The sequence below is a fragment of the Sciurus carolinensis genome, chromosome 14 (assembly GCF_902686445.1).
Source record: "Sciurus carolinensis chromosome 14, mSciCar1.2, whole genome shotgun sequence".
Classification (NCBI taxonomy): Eukaryota; Metazoa; Chordata; class Mammalia; order Rodentia; family Sciuridae; genus Sciurus; species Sciurus carolinensis.
The window spans coordinates 83,879,791-83,906,480 of NC_062226.1; the positions used below are offsets into that span (position 1 = coordinate 83,879,791).

General features: G+C 40.1%; 1 protein-coding gene across 4 annotated transcripts in view; it reads right to left on the minus strand.

Annotated features, from left to right (window-relative positions):
- The window catches only part of Frmd3 (FERM domain containing 3), a 256,494-nt gene that overhangs the window by 49,154 nt on the left and 180,650 nt on the right, over positions 1-26,690 (minus strand). For all 4 annotated transcript variants that reach the window (XM_047525696.1, XM_047525694.1, XM_047525695.1 and 1 more), the window contains 4 exons: positions 12,510-12,597; positions 10,867-10,955; positions 8,392-8,455; positions 7,476-7,564 (listed from right to left, as the gene is read on the minus strand). In XM_047525696.1, the coding sequence (XP_047381652.1) occupies positions 7,476-7,564; positions 8,392-8,455; positions 10,867-10,955; positions 12,510-12,597 (330 nt within the window). The remainder of the gene's footprint in view (positions 1-7,475; positions 7,565-8,391; positions 8,456-10,866; positions 10,956-12,509; positions 12,598-26,690) is intronic.

Genomic DNA, 26,690 nt, shown 5'->3' on the forward strand with positions numbered 1-26,690 from the left:
CTGTTTACCAGGTTCTACTATCAACAGCAAGCCCAGGGGAAGAGCCTTCTTCCCGCCCAGTGCAATGGAATGAATCTGCAACCTAGTTAGAACAGCAGCTCACTTTCCTTCAGCTTTCTGCCTTCTTTTCTTTCTGCCCTCTCTTACTTTCCCCCCAATTCGCATCAAAATCTCAAACCAGAAGCATAACTAAGCTCAAGCATCTGACCTGACAGGGAAACCTGTAGGGAACATTCCTCAGGCTTATCTGACAGCAGTCACTGACATCATGGTCTAAGTAAGTCAAACAGTCTTGACAGAGAAACTGAGGTGATGGTAAAGACTCGCCATGGACTGAAGGTCTTTGCAGCTGTTGAGGCTGAGCTAGAGCTGAGGGGAGGCCTCACTCTGTCAAGCATTCCAGCAAGTTGTGATGTGAGCTCAACCGTGCTGCCTTGCTTCATGCTGTGTGCTGGAGCTTGCCATTCCCCCAGTCCTTTGTCTCAGACCTGTTGCTGGGCAGAATTACTTAGGTATACTTGGTTTGTTTGCACTACTTCAACCCTCGATGTTCACCCACAGGCTCTGTTACACTTTAACAAGCATGTTAACCTGATTGGATAATGTACCTATATATGTCCTGTACAACCCTAAATAAAATTAGATCTGTGCCTTCAGAGCTCGATCTCCGATGCCAGAATAAGCTCGCTAGGTAAGGTAGGCAAGGTAGGCATCGTTCATCCTTACCCTCAGCGAACCCGGTCTCTGAACATCTACAGAAGCTCAGGTCCTCTTTGCAGGACTAACCTCTCTGAACCCTGGTCTCCAATTTCTCCTGCTACTCCAGGGTCTGGGGATGGAAGTCAGGGTTGGGTGCTGGGACACTGGGTGGTGTTCCAAGAAGCCGCCTCTAAAATTAACAACACATTTCCCATTTGCAATGTTTTCCTATGGTTTAGGAGTAATAATAACAGCATTTGTTATTATCGAGCCCTTACTATGGACCATGCTCCATCCAAAGCACCTTAAACATACTAATTTCTTTTATCCTCACAACTCTTTCCCAGGAGGAAGCAGACCACATTAAGGAGACTGAGGCACAGAGGGGTTAAGTCATTACCTATGGACACACAATAAAAGCTGAGGAACCAGGCTGCAAACTCAAATCTGTCTGATTTCAGTATTTTTTAAAATCATGCTGAGCCAAACAAGCTCTGAAACTCTAATGAGTATCAGAATCACCCTTTTCAAAGCATAAATTTCTGATTCAATAAACCTGAAGTAGAGCCCAGAAGTCTGCATTTCAAACAAGTTCCTGGAGGTGTGGTGCTGAACCAGGCATCCTCTTTGGAAAATCACCAGATTAGAGCAAAGTTTTCAACCCACAGATGCACATTAGCACCACACAGAATTCCATAATCACCACCAAAGCCAGAGCCCTCAACCCAGATTCAAACTGCTCAAAATAACAGCTGTATTGAGGTACAATCCACACACCAAAAGCTCACTATTTTAGATTATACACTTTGGTGGGTTTTAGTATAACTTACACACCTAAAAATATGGTCAAAAAATTAATCATCACTATCTAACACATTTTTTTATTTATTTATTTATTATTATTTTATTGTATACAAATGGGATACATGTTGTTTCTCTATTTGTGCATGGAGTCAAGGCATACCATTTGTGTAATCATACATTTACATAGGGCAATGATGTTTGATTCATTATTTTTTCCCTTCCCCCCACCCCTCCCACCCCTCTTTTCCCTCTATACAGTCCTTCTTTCCTTCATTCTTACCACACTCCTTATCCCTAACCCTAAACCTAACCCTAACCCTAATGCTAACCCCTCCCACCCCCCATTATATGTCCTCATCGCTTATCAGCGAGATCATTTGTCCTTTAGTTTTTTGAGATTGGCTTATCTCACTTAGCATGATATTCTCCAATTTCATCCATTTGCCTGCAAATGCCATAATTTTATCATTCTTCATTGCGGAGTAATATTCCATTGTATATATATGCCACAGTTTCTTTATTATCTAACACATTTTGATCAAAATGAACCCCCCTGTGACCACTGGCAGTCACTCTTGTTCCTCTCCTTACATCTCCCACCCTCACCCCGAGGCAACCACTCGTCCACTTTCTGTCTCCATGTATCTGCCTATTCTGGACATTTCATACCAATAGACTCACACAACATATAATATTTTTCAAATGACTTCCTTCACTTAGCATAAGATTTTCAAAGTTCATTCATGTTATGCCATGTATCAGTATTTAATTCCTTTTTGTGGCTGAATAATATTCCACTGTATGGATATACCACATTTTGTTCCTGCTTTCTCCATTGCTCTGACTCCTTCCTCAGCAAATATCCTGACCCTGCCTCCAGTTCTGTCCACCTGGCAGTGTGTTTTACTGGTTTCATCTGGCACAGAAAAGCCTTGATCTTATTTCCAGGGGAGGGGGCTCTTTTTTGTTTGGTCATTTGAACCTTTGGGTTGTTTCTACTTTTTTACCTATTATGAATAGTGTCACTAGGAACATTCATATACAAATTTTGGTAAGAACTTAGATTATGATTCTGCTAGGGTAGGATCCAAAGACCCCAGCCATTGGTATCTTTTAAAAGTTCCCCCTCATAGTTCTAATGTGTAGTCAGGGGTGAGAACCACTGATTAGAACTTTATTACTTAGTGTGGTCTGTGGACCAGCATTACAGCATCATCTGGAAACATATTAGAAAATGGGTTTTCCTGCCCACCCTGAGTTCAGTTCTCCATTTCAACAAGATCTCCTGGTGATTTATGTGCTTGATAAAGAGGGAGAGGTACCAATCTAGAGAGCTATCCTGGGTTCATTTTGTCCTTTTTTATATCATTGTTCCTCTAGCACCCCAAATTCCCAATGAGAAATTAGGGACTGCCTTTATCCCCTGCACATAATTCCATATTAAATGGGGACAGGGAACATCATTTGAGCCTCCACTGGGCCTCAGTGCCTAGCACAGGGCACAGCATAACATGTGAAATAAAGATTATTTGAATGAAAACACCAGAGAACCACTTATTTCTTTAAACATCAGCTGTCCTTTCAATGAACCAGCATCCAGTAAGAGTGAGCTCCAGCACCCTGGAACTGGTGGCACCTAGACCACACATGGTATAAAAGAAGCTCTTAAATGGTGACTAAGTCTGTGTGGGAGATCCCTGGGATCTGGAGTAGACAGGAAAGTCAGGGTTTCTGCTTCTGGGCTCTGTTCCCAAGCAGCAGATCTCAGAGCCAGAATTTTCAAATTGGATCAGTGGCCCTGAGCCAGCTGACAACCAGCAGCACATTCATGTCTTAAAAGTACCCTGGGGAATTCCTAGGCAGCAGCCATCAGGACTCCCTGTTCCCATGGTAGGTGAAGTAAAAATGGAAGGCACAAACCAGCCCCAACCCAGGAAACAAGATCAGGACCTTGCTCTGCCAGCAAAAAGAAGGGCCAGCTGTGCCAGTCAGACAGACTTGGAGGACCAGGACCTGTGTCTTCCTGGACAAGGCCTGGAGTTGCACTGGAAGCAGGCACCACCCCTGAGGGTCACAGGCCAGAGCCCTGTGGAATCGAGGGAACTGGGCTCTGTATCCACTTGGTGCTTAGATACTTTCATCATTTTCAAAGGGGCAATAATAATGGTTATCTAAGCACAAGCCATTTATCCATAGTTATTGTGCCTGGCAGAACTGAACACCTCAAGGTAGATTTTTGCCATTGAATTTGATGGATGAAAAATAAATATGAGGCTCAGAGTTTTAGGACTTTGTTCCAGGTCACACTGCTGGTAAGTGACAGGATCAAGATTCAAACCCAAGCCTGTTTCCTTTCAGTGCACACACTTATTATGGATAGGGATGCATGCAAATGTACACCTGAGTTCCAGTTCCCTACAGATTAAGACTGAAGCCAGCAAGCACTAAAGGGTCTTGCCCAAGGTACCACGGCTGGAGAACAAGCAACCTCCTTCCTTCTTAAGAACAAGGATGATTATGTGATCCCAGAGGAGGAACAAAAGGTTCTGGCAAATCTCAGATCAGCATAAATGCTCAGGATTAAAAATCCTAATGAGAAAGGCAGGGTAGCATGGCCTAATGAAAGACACAAGGACTCAGTCAGCAGTGTACAGTCTGTCATGTGTGCTCACAGGTAAACCCTCTGGGTCTTCTGAAGCAACATCAAATGCCTGGAAGGGATTTCTTGGATTGCCTAGTTGGTCCAGTTAGTGACTGATGGTCAGACCGGCCTCCTTGCTGCCTACCCGCTACTTTACCTACCCCAAAGTGTGCAAATCAGATTCCCTGGATTGCAGTTTTTCCCTCCCTCTATCGTCTCTTTTCAATGCCACTTGGCCTTTATTTCATTCCATCTGTCAGCTGGCTTTCCCACACATAATGAAACAACGTGCGAAAATAATGAATTAATGTCTCTAAATCATTCTTTGATAGGGAAGAACCCAATGATTCCACTATAATTCTGAGCTGGTGCCAAAGTCCCCCCCCAGTAGGACGCACTGAAATGGTTCTAAAAGAAAGCCTCGGCTCCTCCCTCCCCTGGGATCCCGTGGGTCATCAAGAGTGACACCACACCGCATCCCTGCTGCTTCTTTCACAGTGGCGGAGCCTCCATGTCTGGCCTAAGTTCTCCTAGCTCTTCATTCCCCACTCCCATGCTACCTCATCTACCCTCTGCTCAGTCTTGTGTAACCACTCATCCTGCCAAAATGTGACTTTCACTTCCCTACCTTGGTCCCTCACCTAGTCCAGGATCCCTTGAGGGGATCTTCAACCCCTTAGAAGCCTCAGCAGCAAGACTCACCCTCTCCCCTGAAGTCCCCTTTTCATTTTATTTTCACTCCCCATTTGGTCTTTACCATGAAATTAAAATCTCCTAAAGACAGGAACCAGGCCTTATCAATTTGATCCAGTAAATACATTTATAATGCCTGATGTCTTCAGGAAATACACAGAAAAGAAGAACCTAGTTTCAAGACTCAGAGAGATTGGATCTATAAATGCATATATAAATATAATAAAAGAATGCTAGGGCTGGGGAGATAGCTCAGTTGGTAGAGTGCTTGCCTTGCAAGCACAAGGCCCTGGGTTCAATCCCCAGCACCGTAAAAAAAAAAAAAAAAAAAAAAAAGGAATGCTATATCTATCTAGTTTTTGCCTTATGTCTTGACTCCATTAATCAACTCCCTCATTTACAAGAAAATATTCATTGAAATAGCTAACTCAACATTTCTAAATAGCATGCAGCAATTTCATCAAAGGACGACCAGAGGAGTTTCAAAATCTTAAGGCTCCAAAAACTGTCAGTTCCTCAAATAGATAAATATGAGATTACCCTATGGCTCAGCAATTCCATTCCTAGGTATAAAACCACATGAAAATTTATAGGTGGATATTCATTGTAGCTGTTATTCATTCTTCATAACAGCTAAAAAGAGAGAGCAACCCAAATGCCCACCAATTGATGAATGGATAAAAAAAATGTGGTATATTCATACAGTAGAATATTATGCAGCTATAAAAAGGAATAAAGTACTAACAAATACTATAACATAGATGAAGCTTGAACATAAGCTAAGTGAAAGAAGCCAGGCACGAAAGGTCATGTCCTTTATAGTTCCATTTTATAAGAATGTCCAGAATAGGTAAATCCATGAAAACAGAAAGTAGATCGGTGGTTTTCAAGGACTGGGAAGTGAATGCTATTGGATACAAGGCTTTTGGAGGGGTCGATAAAATTGTTCTAGAATTAGATAATGGTGATGATTGAATAACAGTGTGTATTATACTTAAAAATCACTGAATCGTATCCTTTAAAAGGCAAGCAAATTATATTTTAACTTTCCAAGATAATTTTTTTAAACCACAGAAAAAGCCATAGCCTCCAGTTGAAGACAAAGAGCATAAAATCCTCTGCATTTCCCTCTGTAGACTCTCATAAGGCAGAGACTTCTAGACACACTGATCTTTCAGAGGCCAAACAGAACCCCATTTTTACCAGTCTCCAACACTGCAGGAGCACAAGAATACCAAGGTATTGATGGTGGTGGGAAGATCGACTGATTCACATCATCTTTTCCTGTCATTCCTAGAAGCACAGCATTTTGTGGATTGTCTCATCTAGGGATCTTCAAATTCTGCTTCTGGTAGGGTTTGCCCAGTGCTAAAGGATATGGGACTTGGGACTCTCAGTGCTAAATGTGGGGAAATTCCAAGAGTACCATCCAACTGGTCATTCAAGTTCCCAGGAACCATGAGCAATGGGTGAAGGATCTTCAATCTCCAATCCTACTCTGGTCCCATCTACAAGCCCAGCTTCTCTTCTTATATCCCTCTACACACTGGGTTTTAGCTATATTTCAGTTAAGGAAAAGTATTCTATGTCTGAAAACAGGTTTACAAAATCAATATCCAAGTCATTGTTCTCCTGATGATCCTTGTCAGCCGCAGCCCAGGAGGTTCAGAGACTCAGTGAGATGAGTCTAAGGAGGAAGGCAGAATGTAAGTGTGGGGAAAACTGAGCAAAAGTCACCTGGATGGGCAGCAGGGTCAGGGGTGCTAATGACCTGGTCATGGAAGGTTAGATTCTTGACTGTGTCCATTACCACTGCAAGTGAGTCTCCTAGAGGGGAAGGTGGAACTTCATAGACACATCCTCCATGTGAACCTTTTGAAGTCTTGACAGTCTTATGGATGGTTTTTGAAGTCCTGTCTAGCCCAACTTTCCAAATTCTGAGATTCTGATGGAATTCTACCAGCAAACTTTTACCTCTCATTTCTATATACTGAAGCAGGACTCTCTTCCCAAAGTCTCCTGTGAAGGCATAGTCAACCCACACTGAGTAAGCCAGAAGTGCCAGAAAGAACTAACTCTGCCCTCCAAAGACCTCAACCAAAATGAATAGGGATTTGGTAGCTAAATAGCCCTGTGTCTTTGTTCATCTCATCTGCAGAAGAACATTAAAGCATGCTACATGGTCTCCCATAGTTCCCTAGCAGAGCTAGCCTGGCTGCCCACAGTAGGCTTCTACTCAATAATTTACCCTCTATTGTTTACTTCTCTGTCTTAATTCCATGCACACCTATTGGTACATCTGTTGACTTCATCTCAAATAAACTACTTGCACTAAACTCTACCTCAAAGGCTGTGCTTCTAGGAGGACATCAAACCTGAAATAGATTCTGGGCATGTCTAATGGAAATAACAACTGAAGAAATAGTTCGCAGTGGTTCTATGAGAAACATAGAGTTCAGGACTCAGTCAGGCCAACAATAGCTAGGCGTCATCCTGAACAATGCACCAAATTTATAATGCACTTAAATATAATAAAAAGAGCTGTAATAAAAGAAATGAATATGCAGCCATTTGCAAAACATAAAGGGCTCCATGAGTGCTTTTAGAACATATGATTAAGTGAATAAAAGCTACTTACTTATAAAAGGCCTGGTTCTCTACCCCGCACTTCCAAAGATGTTTGCAGGCAGCTGGTGTTGAAGTATGGAATGCCAACACGGCTTTTTTCTAATAAAATATAACAAAACAAGAAAGGGCAAGTTAAACACAGTTTATGTTTTTCCTTCGGGTATTTACCTATTTCCGTCCTGCCTTCTACCACACATATTTGAAATAACTGAATACGTTACTATGTTCTTTAAAACATGGTTGAAGTCTTATTTCCCTCCCTAACTCACTGCAGACCTCAGTAATTTAAGACCTGATTCTCATACAAAGCAGCTTCACAAACTTTCTCAACTCTCCAGGCATCACCTACCTCCCTATCAGATTCAGATTAGTTAAAAATTTATTTGCCATCCTTGAATAACTAGTACTTAAATTGATAAACAGGGTCAAGAAAACCCGAAAACTTCAGAGTTAGCTCTGAGGCTCAGTGTTTGGTAAAGACCTTCTCCCACATCCATTCCCAAGCAAGCCCACAATCTATATTTGGTAACTCCTTTATTTTAACACTCTTGGGACTTATAGATTCTGCTTACAATACTAGCTGGCCCTGGTTGATATTTAGCTTTATAAGTATCTTCATTTGTTTCATATGGTTATGTGTGGACATGAAGATCTTTTATTCCTAACTTTATCTTCATCTGTTTTTCATACAGGGCTGTAAAGTCAGCATTGCTCACGTTATTCTTAAATGTGCAAACCTAGTGTTTATTTGTTTACCTCTAGAATGTTTTCAGCCCACAGTTGCCATCATCATCGCACTTCAAAGTCACAGTCTTCGAAGGCTACAATACTCGAGTCATGTTTTATTCTTGAACCTCTTTCATACACACACACACACACACACACACACACACACACAGCAACAGGAAGTTAGAAAAACATCTGACCTCCTTCTGGGAGCCAATCACATAAAACGTCTTCCCTTCAAACTTCAATTTGCAGACATCTGGCCTAAGAAAAGAAAGTCTCTGAGTGAGAAGGAAAAAAATGGGCAGCTAACCAAGCTACCTGGCTTTCCCATAGGAATCTGACTGACTCACAAATGCCATGCAGACTGCAATGAAACAAGATGTTATCTTATCATCAGTGAAGGTCTAATGAGCAATATAAAGTCCCGAGTGAATTATACAACAGTTTTACTCCCTAGAGAGGACCCGTGGGCAGCTCAGAATTATTTCTTCCATTTTTGACGATGGAGCTATATCTTCCTTCCAAGGAGCTCTAGAGTATTAGTGAACGTTAACGACCAAAACAACATTAATTGGCCAGCTCACTTTGCAAGGTAGGAAGAATGTGGTTATATCAGAATCAGTTAAGGTGATAATATGGATTCAAGGCATCTGACTCTCTCACCCTTCCACATTCATCTCCAAGAAGCGCATACGCCATACTGCCAAATTTTCACTCCTGTTTACAAAGGAATTGTTTTGTTATACATTGAAATGCTCAAACTTGTGAGAACAACTTGATGAATAACAACTTGTGGCCAGGGTGACTTCAGATTTTATCTTAAGGAGCTGTTCGATTAAAACCTGCCTAGAATGTAGGCCCCATGTCAGCTCCTTGATGAGAAGATAGGTGTAAAGACAGGATTCTATTTTTACTCCTTTGATCTAATTCCTAGGTTAAGTGATACGTGCCTCTTGTGCTTTTTCTTGGGAAAAAAGAACAAGGTAATACTCTCTCACATTTACCTAAACCTCAGTGCCACGGTTCTATTAGCCTCAGGATTTCTTCCCAAACTTCTATCAAATCCCTTCCCCTAGTAGCATCTTCCTCTTAGCACCTGGTTTTCTTTCAAACCCTCTGTACTACATTAGCATCTGCCACCCAATGTACACTGCATTCCCTACATGGTCTGCTCCTTTCTAAGATCCCAATTTCTCTAAATAGTTTCCTGTCCTCTCATCGGCTTCTACTCAACTGACAGTTTCAGCTCCCCTCTGGGCCCCCTTGTTCTCTTCTTCCAGAATTAGCATTCTCAACACTCTTATTTGCACTTAATACATCACTTAAATTCATTAATCACATTGATGAATTATTCTGTTTTAACTAGGTAGAGGATTGTAAGAGTGGCACGGTTTACTGGATTTAAAAAAAAAAAAAAAAAAAACACCACTAGGATTAACATAAGAAAATTGTCTTTAGTAACACACATATGCCTAAGAAGAAGCCAGGAAGATGGGATCCACATCAGTACCACAGACAGGAACACCAGGAAGATGTGGACAAGATACAGAAGTCAGAAATAACAGTCCCGAGTCCTGCACCTCCACTCTTCAACATGCCCAGAAATAAAATGAGATTGAAAGAGAGGAGAGACTTGAAATCACTCTGCATTTGAGATGTACCATGTTTTAACCTAACTACTCCAGGGCTCGAGCAATTCAGAAACCCTAATTGCTTCCTTCAGTCCTCTTATCTGCATGCCATTGTGAGTGGACATGCCTGCTACTACCAATAGCAACTTCACTGATAACACTGATAACAAAGAGTGAGCGCACCAAGGATTGGAAAGGTGAGGGAGGAGGAGTGGGAGAAAGTGGGTCCTGAGTTGCTTGAAGGAACTGATATGGTTTGGGTATGACTTGTCTCTCAGAGTTCCATGTTCTGAAAGTTTGGTCCCCAGAGTAACTATATCAAAAGGTGGTGGGACCTTTAAGAGGTGGAATCTAGTGGGAGGTGACTATATCATGATGGCCCTTGTGAGAGAAAGGATTAATGCTGAACTCACAGAGTGGGTTAGGTCTTGCAGGAATGTATTAGTTCCCAAGAAATCTTGTTGTTATAAAAGAGTGAGCCTGGTGCCCCCCCAGTCTCTTGCTTTCTCTCATGCACACAGGCTCTTTGCACTTGCCTATTTCTTCTCTTCTACTTCTTTGCCATGTTGCGGTTCATCCAAGAGGTCCTCCCCAGATGCTGGCACCATGATATTTGGTCTTTCCAGCCATCAGAATCATGAGTTCAACAAACCTCTTTTCTTTATACATTGTCCAGCTTCAGGTATTTTGTTACAGCAATACAAAAGAAACTAAGGAGTTTACACCTTTATTCTACCCTGACCCAGCCTGAGTTCTCACTATGGTCAGATCAATAGAAATTTCTGCTCTCTTTGAGGGAAGAGTCCCCAATTCTAAGTCCCCTAAGGTGACTCCTTTGTTTTTTACAAATTCAGTTTCCCACTTAGGGCAACCTAGATTGGCTTTCATTTATGATGAAACTCCAAGGCAAAGAAAGGAATTTTAGATATTCTACCTGAGATGGCAAAAAAAAAAAAAAAAAAAAAAAAAAAAATCCAAAAGGAGGAAGTGGGAAAGAAGGATAAGAAAAGTGGTAAACCAGTTGTTCAAAGAAGCACTCACCATTTTATCAAGTGAATTCTCTTATTTCCCTGGAATACCACAAAACCTGCAGCAGTAAATCCTAAAAACGTTGTTGTGCCTGTTGAATCCTAAAAATAGAAATAAAAACCTGTTGGATTGAGGAAAATAGAGTAAACAACAAATGGAGTACTTATTCATCCTCACCCTGGGTTAATTTTGGGTCAAGTCCAATGATCACAGCATAAACTAAGTTTCTGAGATTAAATTTCTAAGAACAAGACTTCCCAAATCTGGGCAAGGTCCAGGATGCTATAGCTTTTTCCTTTCAGGAATGAACCTTTTGCCTCACCAGGAACATCCTGGAAATACACAGATTACTCCCAAACACCATGTCTATTTCCATGTATCTTTTGGGCCTGCCTGGGTTCTAGATCTGCTCTATAATGTAAGCAAACTGTTCTTGGCACCATTAACCCTCCAATACAATGAAAACAAAGCCTGAGCATCTTCTGTGACTCAAACCAAACAGGATTTCTGGTCATTTCAATAAAAAAGTGTCCAGAAAATCCTACTTTGCCTCCAGCCTAGACAGAGATCAAGTCAGCCTCTAAGTAATCAGTAAGAAAAAAAGAGTCTCAAATTTCTGGTTAAAACATAAATCACTAAATGGAATAAGCTGATTTAAACCATAACTAGAAGGGGCAGCTGGAAAATATCCTGAAACAATTGTGTAGGATGCAAATGCTAATATGGACAAGTACACTGCCTTGGCTACAAATGGAATCATCTGGGAGCCTGGTCTTCCTCCCCAACAGACCCTGATATAATGGAGGGAGGGTGTGTTCTGGGCAGCAGATGTTTGTGAAGCTCCCAAGGTGCTTCTAATGAGCAGCCTGAGCTGAACACTCAAACCTAGTACTTAGCTAATAAGCTGGTCCAATCTGGGCACATAAATCTTCCAGGATAACCCAACCAATTATCTTTAAGAACCTGACTGATACACTTAGTTTAGCATTAGCACTAGAGTCTGGTTGATATATAGCTAAAAATATGGAAAGGAGATTGCATGCATATGTCATTTCTGGAAAATATGTACACAGGATCCCTAGGAGCTTAAAGAAGAGGCAGAATTTCCAGCTGCACCCCCAAATTTCTGACTCAGTAGTTCTGGGGTGGAGCCCAGGTAATTCTGGTAAAGATGGTCTGTGTTTCACCCTTATGAAAAATACTTCCAAATAATATGAGTAAAGGAAAAAATAAAAATAAGAACTCCTAATGTCATAATATAATTTGAAATATTTCTATTTTTCCTTCCACTTTCCTATTTTTTAATGACTACATTCTTGCTGGGTAATTGCCTTGAAAGCAAATCTGTTAGGATCCTCTATCTTTCCAAAAGAAAACTTAATGAATAAATCCACTTGATGAATAAATCCATGTATGTTAATTTAGAAAATGTGGCTTCTACATTGCAATTAGCAAGTTATTGGAAGACTCTTGGAGTCTTAGAGAATATCAACTGACAAACATGTGACCACAACCAGGTAGTGCCCCTTTCAATTAGTATTTGTGGGTCAGGCTGTGGAAATCTCCCAAGAGGGTTCTACCAGACCTGCACACCAACTAACTTTCTTTTGGGAAAATCAATCATTTTGTGGTTACCTGTTGTCTGGGGAAGTTACCTTGCATGGATGGGGATCCACCCCATAGGTTTCCAAAGTGTGAGCTTTCAGGAGTAAGTTAAATTCAGCCACTGGTGGGCTCTGACCTCTAAAATCACACAAGAAAAATTCAGGGAGTTAAAACAGGAAATAACAGAAACATGGAGTCCCTTCAATTCATCAAATATAATATTCTAAACAAAAGAGAAAAGTCTTTTACTATTACATAAATAGTAATCAGTAAAACTGGTAATTATTTCTCACCATGAGGAGTCCTTTGTTAAGAAATCTGAGCTCATATTCTCTAGTGATTCATTCCATAATACACCCACATGTCTTCTGAGAACTCCAGTGACCCACACAGTTAATCAAGGTTATCAAGTTACCAATAAACAGGTCCTTGCAAATTCAATCTTAATACAAAACAAAACCCAGCATCTGTTCTTTCCTTCTCATTTAAAAAAGATTATCCAGGGTAAATGGCATCCCTTTTTGCTTGGGGTAGAAACTGGTCAATCCTGTTACTCCATCAACAAGACTAAACAGAGCCATCCTGCCAACAAAGAATTGTCAGCCGGTTCCACAGACAGCACTGGATTTGCAAAGGAAATATCTACCACTAGATCTAGACTGTCCTCTAGGCTAGTAAACAAGGTCTTGGCCTCAAGGGGAAGAAAAGGAGAATACAAATATGGATAACCTTGAAGTTCTCTCAGGATTAAGCAACATTTCAAAGACCCCACTTTAGCTAACATTAAAATCTCACTTAATGTCATAGAAAATCAGAATCACTCCCCAGAGATAATTACATAACTAACAACCAAGAAGAATTTGCTATGAAGAACAACAGAAATTCATTTTTATTTTAAAAATGTAAAATTAAATGGCAATATTAAATGTCTCTCCACCCAAGCTTTTCCCCATAGATAGATTGCCCCCAAACTCTCTCAAAACTCCCAAGAGTCACTGTGCCTCTAAATCAAAACAACAACCCATCTGCTTTCTCCTTAAGGTCTTTGAAGATCTCTTTACTGGAATTTTGCTCCTATATGTCCAAGGAGCATCTTAATCCAACAACTCTTTGGTTATTTCTTTTATCCTTCTCTTCCTTTCCCTTCTTCTCCTTCATCCCCACACACTTCTGTGTGTGTCTCCTTTGAAAAGCCCTAGTAGATGTATTTTGAAAACCATGCCTTTTAAACCTGTGTTTCATTCTTTGTATCTCTGTCTTCTGGTATTACATCCTGAATTATTTCATAATTCAAACTTCCAACTTATCAATTGTTTCTTCAGCTATGTACATTCTGTTTTTCATCTTACTTAAGTCTTTTAACATATCAATTAAGCATTCATTTCCAAAGTAATATCTTTTTATATTGTGAAATAGCAGATAGCAGCCTATTTTTATTTCATGAGCATGAATTCCTCTTCTCCTTCTAAGGATTTCTGTTCATTTCTTGGAAGGTCCAATCCTGTTTGCTCCATAAATGCCGCTTTCTCCATGAGGATCCTTTTTGGGCTGAATCAGTCTCTCATGGAGTTTCCTTAAGTGTTTCTTTGTTTCCTTGAGTGTTTGGCAATCCTTGTTTGAATGCTTATCTTGTACATATCCCTTTAACAAAGTGGACTCCAGATGTCGTAAGCAAGGGTGAGATGTGCCACGTGGGAAGAATATGTATCAGTAACTTGATTTGGGGTAAAGTTTTGGGTTCTTTCTGGAAATTTCTTTGCTCATGCAAGGGTCACCTCAGTTCAAGCCCACTGCGGCCCTTGACTCAGCACAGACCAACCAGAGGAAGGAGTCAAAGTTGCCCAGCTGCTCCCAGCGTCCTTGCCCACTCACTGTGATGGCGGCTAGGCCCATCCATAGCCCAGAGCACACAGAACCATGGCTATCTTGTGAATGCTTGGCCTGGATCCTTAAAAATGGAATCCTTTCTTGTATATTCCCTGACTAATGTTTTTCCTATTATACACAGGGACTTGGGGAAGGAAAGGAAAGTTGTCAAATAGGCTACCTGTTTCTTCGAAATAAAGAGGGAACTTTGAAATCCATCCGTTACAGAATGTTCCTCAGGAATTAACTCAAATGCCTCCTTTAGGAAAATAAAGTCTTTCTGAAGCTCTTCAAGATTTCTTCTTCTGTTTTAGTGTCTGAAACTTCACTCTGACACAATATACATGAGGAGAATGCTTACTTATTCATACTGATCAGCACCATGTGGGCTCTTTCAATCCAGGAAATCCTAACTTTAGTTCTTTCTTTGACTTGTTTTCTTTCCAAAACACAGTCAGTTTAACTGTTTTCTCCTCTAGATAAAATAACAACACACTCAAGAAAGTCACCAACTGTGTGGATAGGAATGGGAAAAGGTGATTTTGAAAGATTTTTCTCAAAACTCACAGGTATTTCTCCATGCCTCTTTTGTAAGTTCTTGCAGTATTTTAACTTTCATCAGAAAACAAAGATATTACAGAATCCAAATACTGGATTTGCTGGTGCTCTCCCTCTCTCTCTCTCTGTCATCTTACCCACATACAGACTAGAATGAAGCAGTTGAAGCTGTGCAACCCACTCTGACATCCTTCAGTGCAAAGCTCCAGCCTAATCACCCAGACTAGAACCAGGTCTAGAACTAGGGCATCCGTGTCACCCTGCCACACACACAGTCACAGGCCATCGCTCTGCCACAGGATGAACTTCCCACTCCACTTAAAAGGCCCTCATTCTGACACACACTAGTCAGAACCTCCATTCTGGAGAGTTAGCCACTCTCATGACTAGTTGGCTGCCAGTGTCTTTTTCTAAATCATGTTATTTATTCTTAAAATTCAAGTGTGACTTTCAAGTCCACTTTTTAAAAATTCATTCTGGAAACAAGGTCATTATAACAGGTTATCATTCAGAGGTTCATGTTAGAAAGTGCTATGGTTTGGATGTGACAATGCGTCCCCCAGAGACTTCTGTGTTGGAAGTTTTGTTCCCAGGGTGATAACATCAGAGGTGGTGGGACTTTAAGAGGCAGGGCCTAGTGGAAGGTGGTTAGCTCACTGGGAGTGCTGCCTTCCAAGGGATTCACATAGTCCTCATGCGATTCCAGTTAGTTCACATGAGAGTAGGTTGTCACTAAAAAACCAAGGGTAGCCTCTGAAGCCTCTTGTCTTGCCAGGTGATCTATCCCTCTTACATTGCTCCTACCATGTTGCCTTGTCATGTTGTGATGTAGCAAGAAGGACCTCAGCAGAGCTGAAGAGGTGCTGGTGATATACTCTTGAATCTCCAAAACTGTGAGCTAAATAAGCCCCTTTCTTTTCTTTATAAGGTCCCCAGTCTCCAGTGTATTGTTATAGCAACAGAAAACCTACTAAAATAGAAAGTGAATAATTTTTCTCTGGTAGTGGTCTTTTTCTGAGCACTTCCCTAGACTTCCTAAGTCTAATAAGTATCTAATATCTAATTGCAAACACTCAACCACTGCATGTCCAGCTCCAGAGGATGTACCATTAAACTCTAGCTCCTATAAATCAATAAATACATCTTTAAAAAGTCAGATAATGCAGAAAGAAATAGGCAAAATACTTAATAGGTATTTAACAACTTATTTAAGTTGTTAGGAGGCTGAGATAGAGCAAAGCAAAAGCTCATCTTTAAATAAAAATCCTTAAGTCAGTATCACTTGCTTTGAGTTTAACTACAAGTCTCCACTGGATAAGCATTTTAAAGATCTTTTATTTAAGAAGTATAAATAGCCAACATGAATAATCTGCTCAACTTCTTTATGATCAGGAGAATGTAAATTAATGTCATCAGAAACTATTAACATATTCATATAATAGCTAAATTAAAAATACTAACAAAAACAAGCACTAGTGGGAATGTGTAACAAAAGCAACCCCAATATACTACTATGGAAAAGCAATTTGGTAGAACAAATCTGGAAAATGCTCTGGCATTATTTACTAGCAATGAACATATTTGGTCTAAAATACAGCAATTTTGCTCATAGTTAGATATGCAGCAGCAACTAATGTATGTTGTACCAAGACATATGTAAAAGTCTCATAGTAGTGTTATATGTAACAGCAAAAAAAATCTCAACTATCTATCAACAGATAGATAATAGAATATGACACAGCTATATAAAGCTACATACAAGATAGATAAATATCACAAAAGTAAAGTTGAACAGAAGAAGTCAGACATAAATTGATAAGCACTGTATGGTTCTAGTTCTGTGGCTTTCAAAACTTGAGAAAATGAAACCAAAATGTTAGAGGTCAGAGATGTTTCATATTTGGGGTCTTAAATTTAAGTCTAATTCATCTTGATTTGCTTTTGTATATAACTCATCTTGAGCTGGCTTTTGTATATGGTGAAAGACAAGGACCTGATTTCATTCTTCTGCATGTAGATACCGTTTCAATAAGATACCATTTATTGAATAAACTGTCCTTTCCCCATTGTGTGTTATTGGCACCTTTGTTGAAAACCAGATGACTGTAAATGTGTGGATTTACTTCTGGGGTTTCTATTCTGTTTCACTGGTCTATGTGTCTGTTTTATGCCAATACCATGCTGTTCTGATGACTATAGCTTTGTAGTACGGTTGGAAATCAGGTAGTGTGATGTTTCCAGTTTTGTTCCCTTTGCTCAAGATTGCTTTCATTATTTAAGGTCTTTTGCAGTTCCATATGAATTTTAGGATTGCTTTTTCTAGTTCCTCATCTTCAAAATATCATTTGTTCCTTTGCTAACCCTGCATATGACTGAAGTCAGAAATCCTGCACTGAGAGGAAGTGTCAGCCAGGAGACTGAGATAGAGCAAAGCAAAAGTTCATCTTTAAATAAAAATCCTTAAGTCAGTATCACTTGCTTTGAGTTTAACTACAAGTCTCCACTGGCTAAGCATTTTAAAGATCTAATTTTAAAAATCATACACAGAGAAAGGCTTACTGCAAATATTCAGTGAAGGCAAGGGATCGAAAGCAAAGGAGAAATGATGGGGACCTCAATAGCATTCGAGACTCCTAAGGCCTCCCGCTTACTGAGGAAGAAACCATTTAAAGATCTGTTTTCCAAGGAGATACTAAAAGCAATTAAACAGATTTTTTTTTTCCATTTCCTCAAATCTCCCACTCGACATTTGTTTCTGGCAAAAACTCTGTTTAGTAATGGAAAATAAAGATTTTTTCCATCCTTTAAATGTTGCACCAGAATATGTTCTGCTAAGATTAATAGTGTCTCTAATGAGACATTTAGAGGTAAAAACCAGTGATTAGTAGAATTCTCTTTTAAGAGCTAGCAATTCTCAAGAGAGATGCTTTTCTAATAAATTAGGTGAGGTCAAGTAATTACATATTTAGCTAGATATCTCTCTCCTGCCTGTTCTGCATTATTTTAGCCAAAGAGGAACAACCTCTCTCCTATTGATCCTCCTTTAGCATACCATTGCATAGAGTATAAAAACATACAGCCCCAAGAATGAATGAAAGTTGTTAGTTGCCACTAATAATGGGATGAGAAATGGGCTTTTCCAGCAATGACCTGGGCAACATGATGTGCAGCTGACAGGAAATGGGATGGATTTGGCTCCAGCTGACCCATATGCACCTACGAGGTCCAGAATTAAGTCATGGGTAGAAAAATAATAGTCTGTTCTCTTTCTGAACAGTGAGATTCTCAATTTGAGTTAAATTAGTTTTTGTTACAACTTAGTTGCAATTTAAGGTTTAGCTTTGTTGCAACTTTAAATGTTCTGGCCAGGTACAACAGGACATGCCTGTAAACTCAGTGGCTCGGGAGGCTGAGGCAGGAGGATCCTGAGTTCAAAGCCAGCCTAAGCAACTTTGGGAGGCCCTACGCAACTCAGCAAAACCCTGTCTGTAAATAAAATATTAAAAAGGGCTAGAGATGTGGCTCTGTGGTTAAGTGTCCCTACGTTTAATCCCCATAACAAAAACCAAACAAACAAAAAAATCTGCACCACTGGCTTCAAACATTTGCAAATACCCTCAGAACTTGCCCTTCAGAAGACTGGGATCTTAGAACCCATGAGACTCCATAGAGCACTCTGTGCATTACAGTTTTTTCACAGAATTGGGGGCCTGCAGGGAAACCCCTTGTGCTTTTCAGTACCATTGCTGGCTCTCTGAATGACAGATCTTTCTTCTTCCTGCTGTCCTGTCCCCTATCATTGGCCTGGGCTGTCCTGCCATGACTGGTGTCTGGAGTGCCTGAGAGGAACTCCACTAAGTTCTCTAGTGGGTTAAAGGTTTTGTGGCCCTCAGTGTCCCCCAATCCCTGACTATGGCAATTTCTTTCTCTTCCCATCACTCCACCAAAAGCCAAAGCAACTGAATTTCTTATTGAAAGGACATTTTAGATACTAGTACATTTGAGTTTCTTTGCAACTTCATTTCTCAAATGGGCTCAAAAATGTTAATTTGTAGTTTACTTTTTGCATTGGTGTTATTTTGGAGTTAGGGAAGATCAATGTTGCATGCCTTTCTAAATCCTAACTGAAATTGAAAGTCCGTAGTCTGTCACTTCCAATTTTTTTACTTAGAGAGGGACATTATCTGTCATAAGCCCCTTAGGGACTATTAAGGACCATCTCTATGAAGAGCATCAGATAAAACACTGCAAATTTGGGCAACTGCCATGCTCTGAGGGAGGCAGTGGTGATGTCCTGAAGTCATGTAGGACCACAACTTACAGGAGAGCAGCAATCTAGAAAGATATGAGAACATAGCACAAAAATTCAGGTTTCTACTGCTTCATAATTATGCAGACTTGGAGAAGTTAATTTCTCAGAACTCAATTTCCTTCTCTATCAAAGATGGCAGCACAAACTCAATACCAATGGAGGTAGGTGAACTGGCAGAGAAGGGATGATGGATACTTGGAGTGCAAATGATTCTTTCAAAGGGCACTACTGTTGCTGAATGTTGCCACATGGATGTCAGGGATTGGTGTCACCAAATGCCCCAGGTACAAGCCAAGCTGAACCGTTATGGCAACCACTGATGCCATTTTTTTAAACTATTATTTGACCCAAGGTGCATACATTTAGGTCAGAGTGTAGCCCAAGGACTGTCATTTTATGTCGCCTGCTTTGGACTCTAAGGGATCTTTAAGTGTAGTAACTAAGTGTCAATTTGCTTTATTTTTGGTTAGTGATCTCTTGAGAGTCAAAGGCTCTGAATGGTAGTTGTAGCTGTCTCCCATTAATAAAAAGTAGTGAGCCATTTAATTATTGCTACATAGATATTACTTTTTAGATAAAATCTTTGAATGTATCAGATTAGGGGTGAGTATGGGTAACCACAGGGACCCCAGCTTGATGGTGAGGCAGTTGAAGATCTGCAGTAAGAAATCCAACACTACACACACTACACCAGTTCCCCATGCAAAGCTGCCCTATGTGTGTTGTCTGAATGGATAGGTGGAAAGAGGAATGGAGGCATGGATACATCCTGGATGAATGGGTGTCTTAGTTTTAATGATAGATACTGCTATAGTCCCATCAAAAGTTCAGTCTTTAGCTCTGCCCTGTAAGTTAGAATCACACACCAGGAATAACCAAAGGATGTATTAACCCATTATGTTCCATCATCACATTTATGAAATACCTTAAAAATTGAGCAACAAATATACCATTTTATGGTAACTTTGAAATAAATATTTATGTTTTTAGAGTTTTATTCTTTTGATAAAAAGTAATAGGTAAACTATTTGTGGTAGTATTCATTATTATTATTAATGAGGTAATAATATTAATGAATGATATTGGTGAATGATTAGTGAATGATATTAATGATAATAAAAATAAAAGAAGTTTGAGATTATGATTTCCAACCTATTTTAATCCATCTGTGTCAATTTCATTGAAATATTCACAGAATGGGTTAAATAATGGCTGACTCCTACTTTCAATACAATCCCTCTGTCCTCCTTCCCAACCATGTTGCACTGTGGTGTCAAGGTTCATTTTCTCTTCAAGTCACTTTCACCAGATTTCACCTGTATATAAAACATTAACACCTTGGATGCATACACCATTTGCCTCTGGCCCATTTTGCTCTAAATATGTTCCCAATTCCAGCCCACATAATGCAAGGATTTCGTTTTCCTAGGAGGAGCATTTGATGCCAAGCGATTCCATCTTCCTATTTGTAACAAAGGTTTTATGTTAAATAGCAACAGAGAATGAAAATAGATTTAATAACCTATAAGGGAGAGAGATTTGAGAGTTTGGGAAAGAACTGGAGAAGGGAAAGAGGGAGGAGAGAGGACAGAAAGAAAGTGCATCTGAAGAAAGACCAGGGTTGTAAAATAATTGAAATTTCCCATTTTCTTTTTTACTCAATGAACACTCTTCTCAAAGCTGACAAAACATTTCCTAAGGGGGCTCTTGTGATCCACTTGTCAGAAGCACAGCCAAAGGTTATTTTTCATAACAGGGCACTTATTTCTAGAAAGCTAAATATTACTATCACTCCTTGCTAGGAAGCCAGGGCACATGATTCACAGAGAATGTGAGACTCGAGAAATAGAGATAATTGCTCTCTATAAAATACACTCAGTGTCATGACTGCTTCTAGCACAAACCTCACTGCATTAGGCCACTACAGCAGTGGCTAACTGAATGATTTTGCTGCACTTATAGGCAAGGAATGTACATCATAAAAACAGCTTCACTGCCAGTTGAGCTTTTGAATATTTAAAATCTTATGACCTCTGTCTGAAATTAATGTAAAATTTTCCCCCTAATGACAAACCTGATCAACTGGTGATGAGAAGATGGGAAGACAGAGTAGAAACTCTAGGAAATACCTCCAGAGAAGTTTATCAGGGCTCCTCACAGTGAAATCTATCTTACTTTTATATTAAACCTCCTCTAAGAACCCTCAGGACTAATGGAATGGGTATTTACTCTGAACCCAGATAGCTATGATTAAAACTGTGGAAAACAGAAACCAAGAGGGCCAAAAATAGAAAATAGTATTCACATCCCCAGAGATTGTGGTAATGACTCCATCCAGCCACTAGAGGACTCTAGAAGGAGGAATAACCTATTCCTAAATCAGTCCCAGGTCTAGGACATCATCTCTGCACATCAAATTCAATGAAGTCTATAAATTAAAGGAGATTCTTTTTTCACACATAGTTAAAAAAAATAAAGCTCTCATTGTCTTGAAATCATCTACAGAGGTAAGAGAGTGAAGCAGAAATTGAATCTAGACTTGCTCTGCCACATTCAGACCAGGAGAGAGCAAACTAGGAACAATGGGGTAAATCTTGTCCACTACCTGTTTTATCAATAAAGTTTTATTCAATCATGGCCCGTTCATTTATGAATTGTCTAGGTCTGCTTTCTCTCTATGAAAGCAGAGCTAAGTAGCTTTTACAGAGACCATGTGGCCCAGAAAGTAAAAAAAAAAAAATTTAATCATAACTTATCTAGAAGAATTATTCAGACTCAGTTGATTTTAGCACTGACAATAATGCTGAATGGCACATCTCTGTTCAATAATGTGAATGGCACATCTCTATGTCCTCTCATTCACAAGAGACCCAAAGATGCCTCTATAAAGTCTTTTCAAATAAAGCTCTATCAGCTACTCTGTGATTCCAATGGGCAAAATCAGAACACCAACAGCACCCAAAGCTGGTGGGGATGTAGAGTAACAGGAACTCACATTCATAACTAGTGGGAATGTAAAATGGTTAGAGACTATGGAAAAGAGTTTGGCAGTTTCTTACAAAGCTAAACCTATAGTATGTAGCAATCAGGCTCCTTGGCATTTACCCAAATAAGTTGAAAAATTATGTCCACACAAAAATCCACACGCAGATGTTTACAGCAGAGTTACTCAAACTTGGATGCTACCAAGTTGTCCTTCAGTAGGTTAAAGGATAAATGAACTGTGGTACATCCAGACAATTGATTATTAGTTAATGCCAAAAAGAAATGAACTATCAAGTCAGGAAAACACATGGAAGAAGCTTAAATACACAGTGCTCAGTGAAAGAAGCTAATCTGAAAAGGCTATTTACTATATAATTCCAACTATGATATTCTGGAAAGGTCAAAACTATAAAGACCTAAAATGATCCATGGCTTCCAAGGATTAAGTGATAGGGATAAATGATTTTTTAGGACAGTGGAACAATTCTATAAAATACTATAATAGTGAATACATGTTACTATGTATTTGTCCAAACCCACAGAATACACTCTAAGAATAAGCCCGAATGTAAACTATAACTGTAGATGATTAAAATGTATACATGTATACATCTATTGTAATAAATGTACCACTCCAGAAAGAAATGTTGATAACTGGAGAGGCCAGACATATCAGGGGACAAAAGGTATATGGGAAATGTTTGTACATTCCCCTCAATTTTACTGTGAACCTAAACTTCTCCAAAAAGTAAAGTCTGTTAAAAAAAAAAAAAAGAAAAGAAAGAAAAACAAAAATCAATTCTATTAGTCAGTGACATTGTGAAGGTTATTAAGAGTCGTTTAGTAGCTGTTCTAGCTCATTCCACCTTCCAGACACTAGGTAGAATTGCATTTCCTTGCTATTGAGAAGGACCTTGGGACTGCTTCTGACCAGTGAATTGTAAGCAGAAGTGACATGTATCACTTCCAAGTTAAGCAAGACTTTCCAAGAATCTCTTTCCCCTGGCTCAACAACTAGCAAAATAAAGCTCATGACTGCCCTGAGTGACAATGATGAGAAGAGTCCCCCAGCTGACCTCAAGTGAACAAAGCAGAGCAAGGAAGTTTTTCTTACACTAAGTCACGGAACTTTGGAGGTTGTCCTCAGCAAAATCTAGCTTACCTTGACAGATACAGAAGTGATCAATAACTAAAAATACCATCATGTTCTCAAAACCATGGCTTCTCTCTATCCCGTCTTCCAGTGTAATTAGAGATAGAGCATAAGGCATATGGCATATAAGGAAGAATAGTGGATCAGGCATGAATCTTAATCTTCACACACCAATCTCATAAACATCTAAGAAGTCTAAGCATTTAGTCCAAGGAAACTGTTACCCAAATCTCAGTTTTCCATTCTGTTTTGGAGTACCTCAAAACTCTGCAGAATCTTTCTCTCTCTCTCTCTCTCTCTTCCTCCAAAGAACTCTCATTCCTGCCTGTCCACCGGGTCATTTAGGGTCCACCTTCAAGTAGTGTATAGACTCTCTGGGGAAAGGAAGTCCTTTTCCATTCCTGAGTAATGTCCCCCCGAGTAAAGAAGCTTTTGTCTCTTCCTCCGGGAGCATAGGATCTGAATGATTCCAATCAATAAAAAATCTGGGAGCAGATTTTGAAACTGCCTCCCCAAGGTGAAAGCATTTCTCTCTATATAAATCACCATCACCATATCTGCTAATATTTAAACACCTCTATCACTATCTTGTTTTCTTTCTCAACTGGGTCCAGAAACCAGGTTATGTATTGGGCCCCTGCAACCCCAACAAAGGCCAGCTGGTGTCTTCTCAGGAAGTCTCTGTAACAAGAAGTCCATGGCTGCACATCATCCCTTTGCTGTGAGGAGTGTCACACGTGCAGTGACCACCTTGGAGAGTTGGATACATCTGAGGTTACGGACTTCCACAGGTCTCCACACAGTGGAAGTGTGCAGAGCAACTCAACTGAAGACCCTGTTCCCCACACACCACCAACACACTCCCCACCTATGTCCATTAATCCTCCAGAGCAGCCTCAACCTCCAGAGCAGGCTTTCCGTCCATCTGCAGAAAGCTCCTCTTCATCTGCACCACCCCCTTCTTCTACTCTTCTTGTCTTCCCCTCCCAACCTAAAATCTCTCTCTGCAGTACTGATGCAGAACCAAATGTGTGTCTACTTGGGGAGAATGAAGAAAATGCACAGGAAAATACCCCTGGAGTTGCGCTTGCAATGTCACATGATGCCTGACAGTTGCATCCCTCAGACCTGTGACTCTGACCCCTTCCCAGGGCTTTCTGGTTGTTACAAATGTGTAGCGCTACATATGCCACATAGAGCTGCAGTTCTGACCAAGCCATGGAAATTACTTCTGAGATTTGTAAACAGTGGCTGACTGATCCCTAGACCCCAATTACCACTTTCAGAGATCTCAACAAATCTGGGAGCTGACACACAGCTTTCTGATTGTTAAAAATAATCCGGAATCTTTTTTAATTTACCCACTTTCTCATAAAATCAGTTTGGTCACCAAGGCTTCCTGACATGTCTCTCAAGATTTTCTTTCGATTTCCTTTCCTCCTATTCTTTTTCAGGTCCTTGGCATCTCTGAGTGGCAGACATTAGTTACTCCTCCTGCTCTCCCACCTGGTGTCCATCCTTGGGTGCCCACTGCCATGGTGACACCGTGAAACATCTGCACAGCTCCCTGTCTCTCAGGACTGATCCGCAAAGGGGTAAAAGTGTGGCTATTGGTGTCAAGGTGCAAGTCCTCAACCTGCTATGACCAACGAGGCAAGTCCTTCGACCACGCCAGGCTGACCTTTGCTGATCCCTCACTGGGAACACTAATAGTGCCCACCTCATAGAGTTTGGGAGGACTAATGGAATGATGACACACAGTGTTTTGGCATCCAGTAAGCACTCAAAAAATGTTTATTGTAATGTGTTCTAAACATTTAAGGCCCCGCGAATTGTGGTTACAGAGGACCTTTGCTACCAATCCACACAATGGATGCAATTTCTTCATCCAAGAGCCCTCACTCTATGATCCCTGGGAAGGATGCTCCTATGCCACAGACCCCTCAACCAAAATATTGGAACTTTATCGTTATCTCTAACACCCTTGTCTCCAAAAGTGTAAAAAGAATAGTGAGGTTTTCATATATTTCCTCACAAAACTTTTCATTAGAAAGTAATACTCTAACCCATGGAGATGATATGCTGCTTTCTGAAGCAAGTACAATGTTTTGATGTCTAATTATCTTTACTTCTAGGAATGAAGTTACCTTTTCCAAGCTGAAATATGCAGTCACTTTTTTTTTTTTAATCGTGCAATGGTAGACTCCAAGGTGGCCTTTACTTTGCCAACATGACTATAGAGTGACAATATTCATTTGATCCACTGTGTGAACAATATGTCTAGAACCAAAATATGGGCTCTCCATTTCAGATATGAACTACGTGTTTAGTGACTCTAATTGGTAATTGGTGCTTCAGAAGGCAGTTTTATTTCTTTTTTTTTTTAATTGTTTGTCCTATTTTGTATACATGACAGAAGAATGCATTTGATTCACTGTACACAGAGTATAACTTTTCATTTCTTTGGTTGTACACGATGTAGAGTCACACCATTCGTGTAATCATACATGTACATAAGGTAATGATGTTTGTCTCATTCCACCATCTTTCCTTCCAGCCCACCGGTCCCTGACCCTCCCCTCATTTCCCTCTACACAATCCAACAGCTACTTTGAATGACCACACTATACTCTTCTCAGACTCACCAGAAGGGGGAGCTCTAGCACTCATTCCTAATGGGACACAATCGTTCCAGAATTCATAAACCAGTGACACTCTTTTCTTTATAGTTACCAGGAACCCAGAAGATGGACACACCTCAGATCTTGCAATTCTTCATCAATGTCGTTGTCATAACATTGCCTGTACTTGCTATTATTATCAAAAGAATTTCTTCTGTGATTTGCACAGAATCTAAACCCTAATACAGACTAGAATATCTGAGTTACCCAAATTTCAAGTTGGTGATGATTCCTAAGCACGCTTCATTTTATTCCCAATAGCCTCTGTGGAGGATGCACCACACAGTTCTTAAGAGCACAGGCTCTGCACCCAGGATGCCTGAATTCAAATCCCAGCTCTGACACTTACTAACGTGTAAAATACTTAATCTCTGTGCCTCAGTTCCCTCATCTGTAATGTGAGAACAACCATAGGGCCTATCTCCTAGGTTGTTGTGAAGAGCGAACAAAGTCAATATTTACAAGATGCTTAGAACAGTGCTTGGTACATAGTGAATACTATGCAATTTGGTACTCCTACCACCACAACTCTATACTTACCATCCTGAAACTTCTCAGCCAAGGAGGATCAGACACTAAATCCTGTCATCTTGGAAGTAGCTTGAAAAAAGGAACTTTGTCAATGAATTCTACTTGAAATCAATGCTTCCATCCATGAGGAGGGAAAAAGGCAACA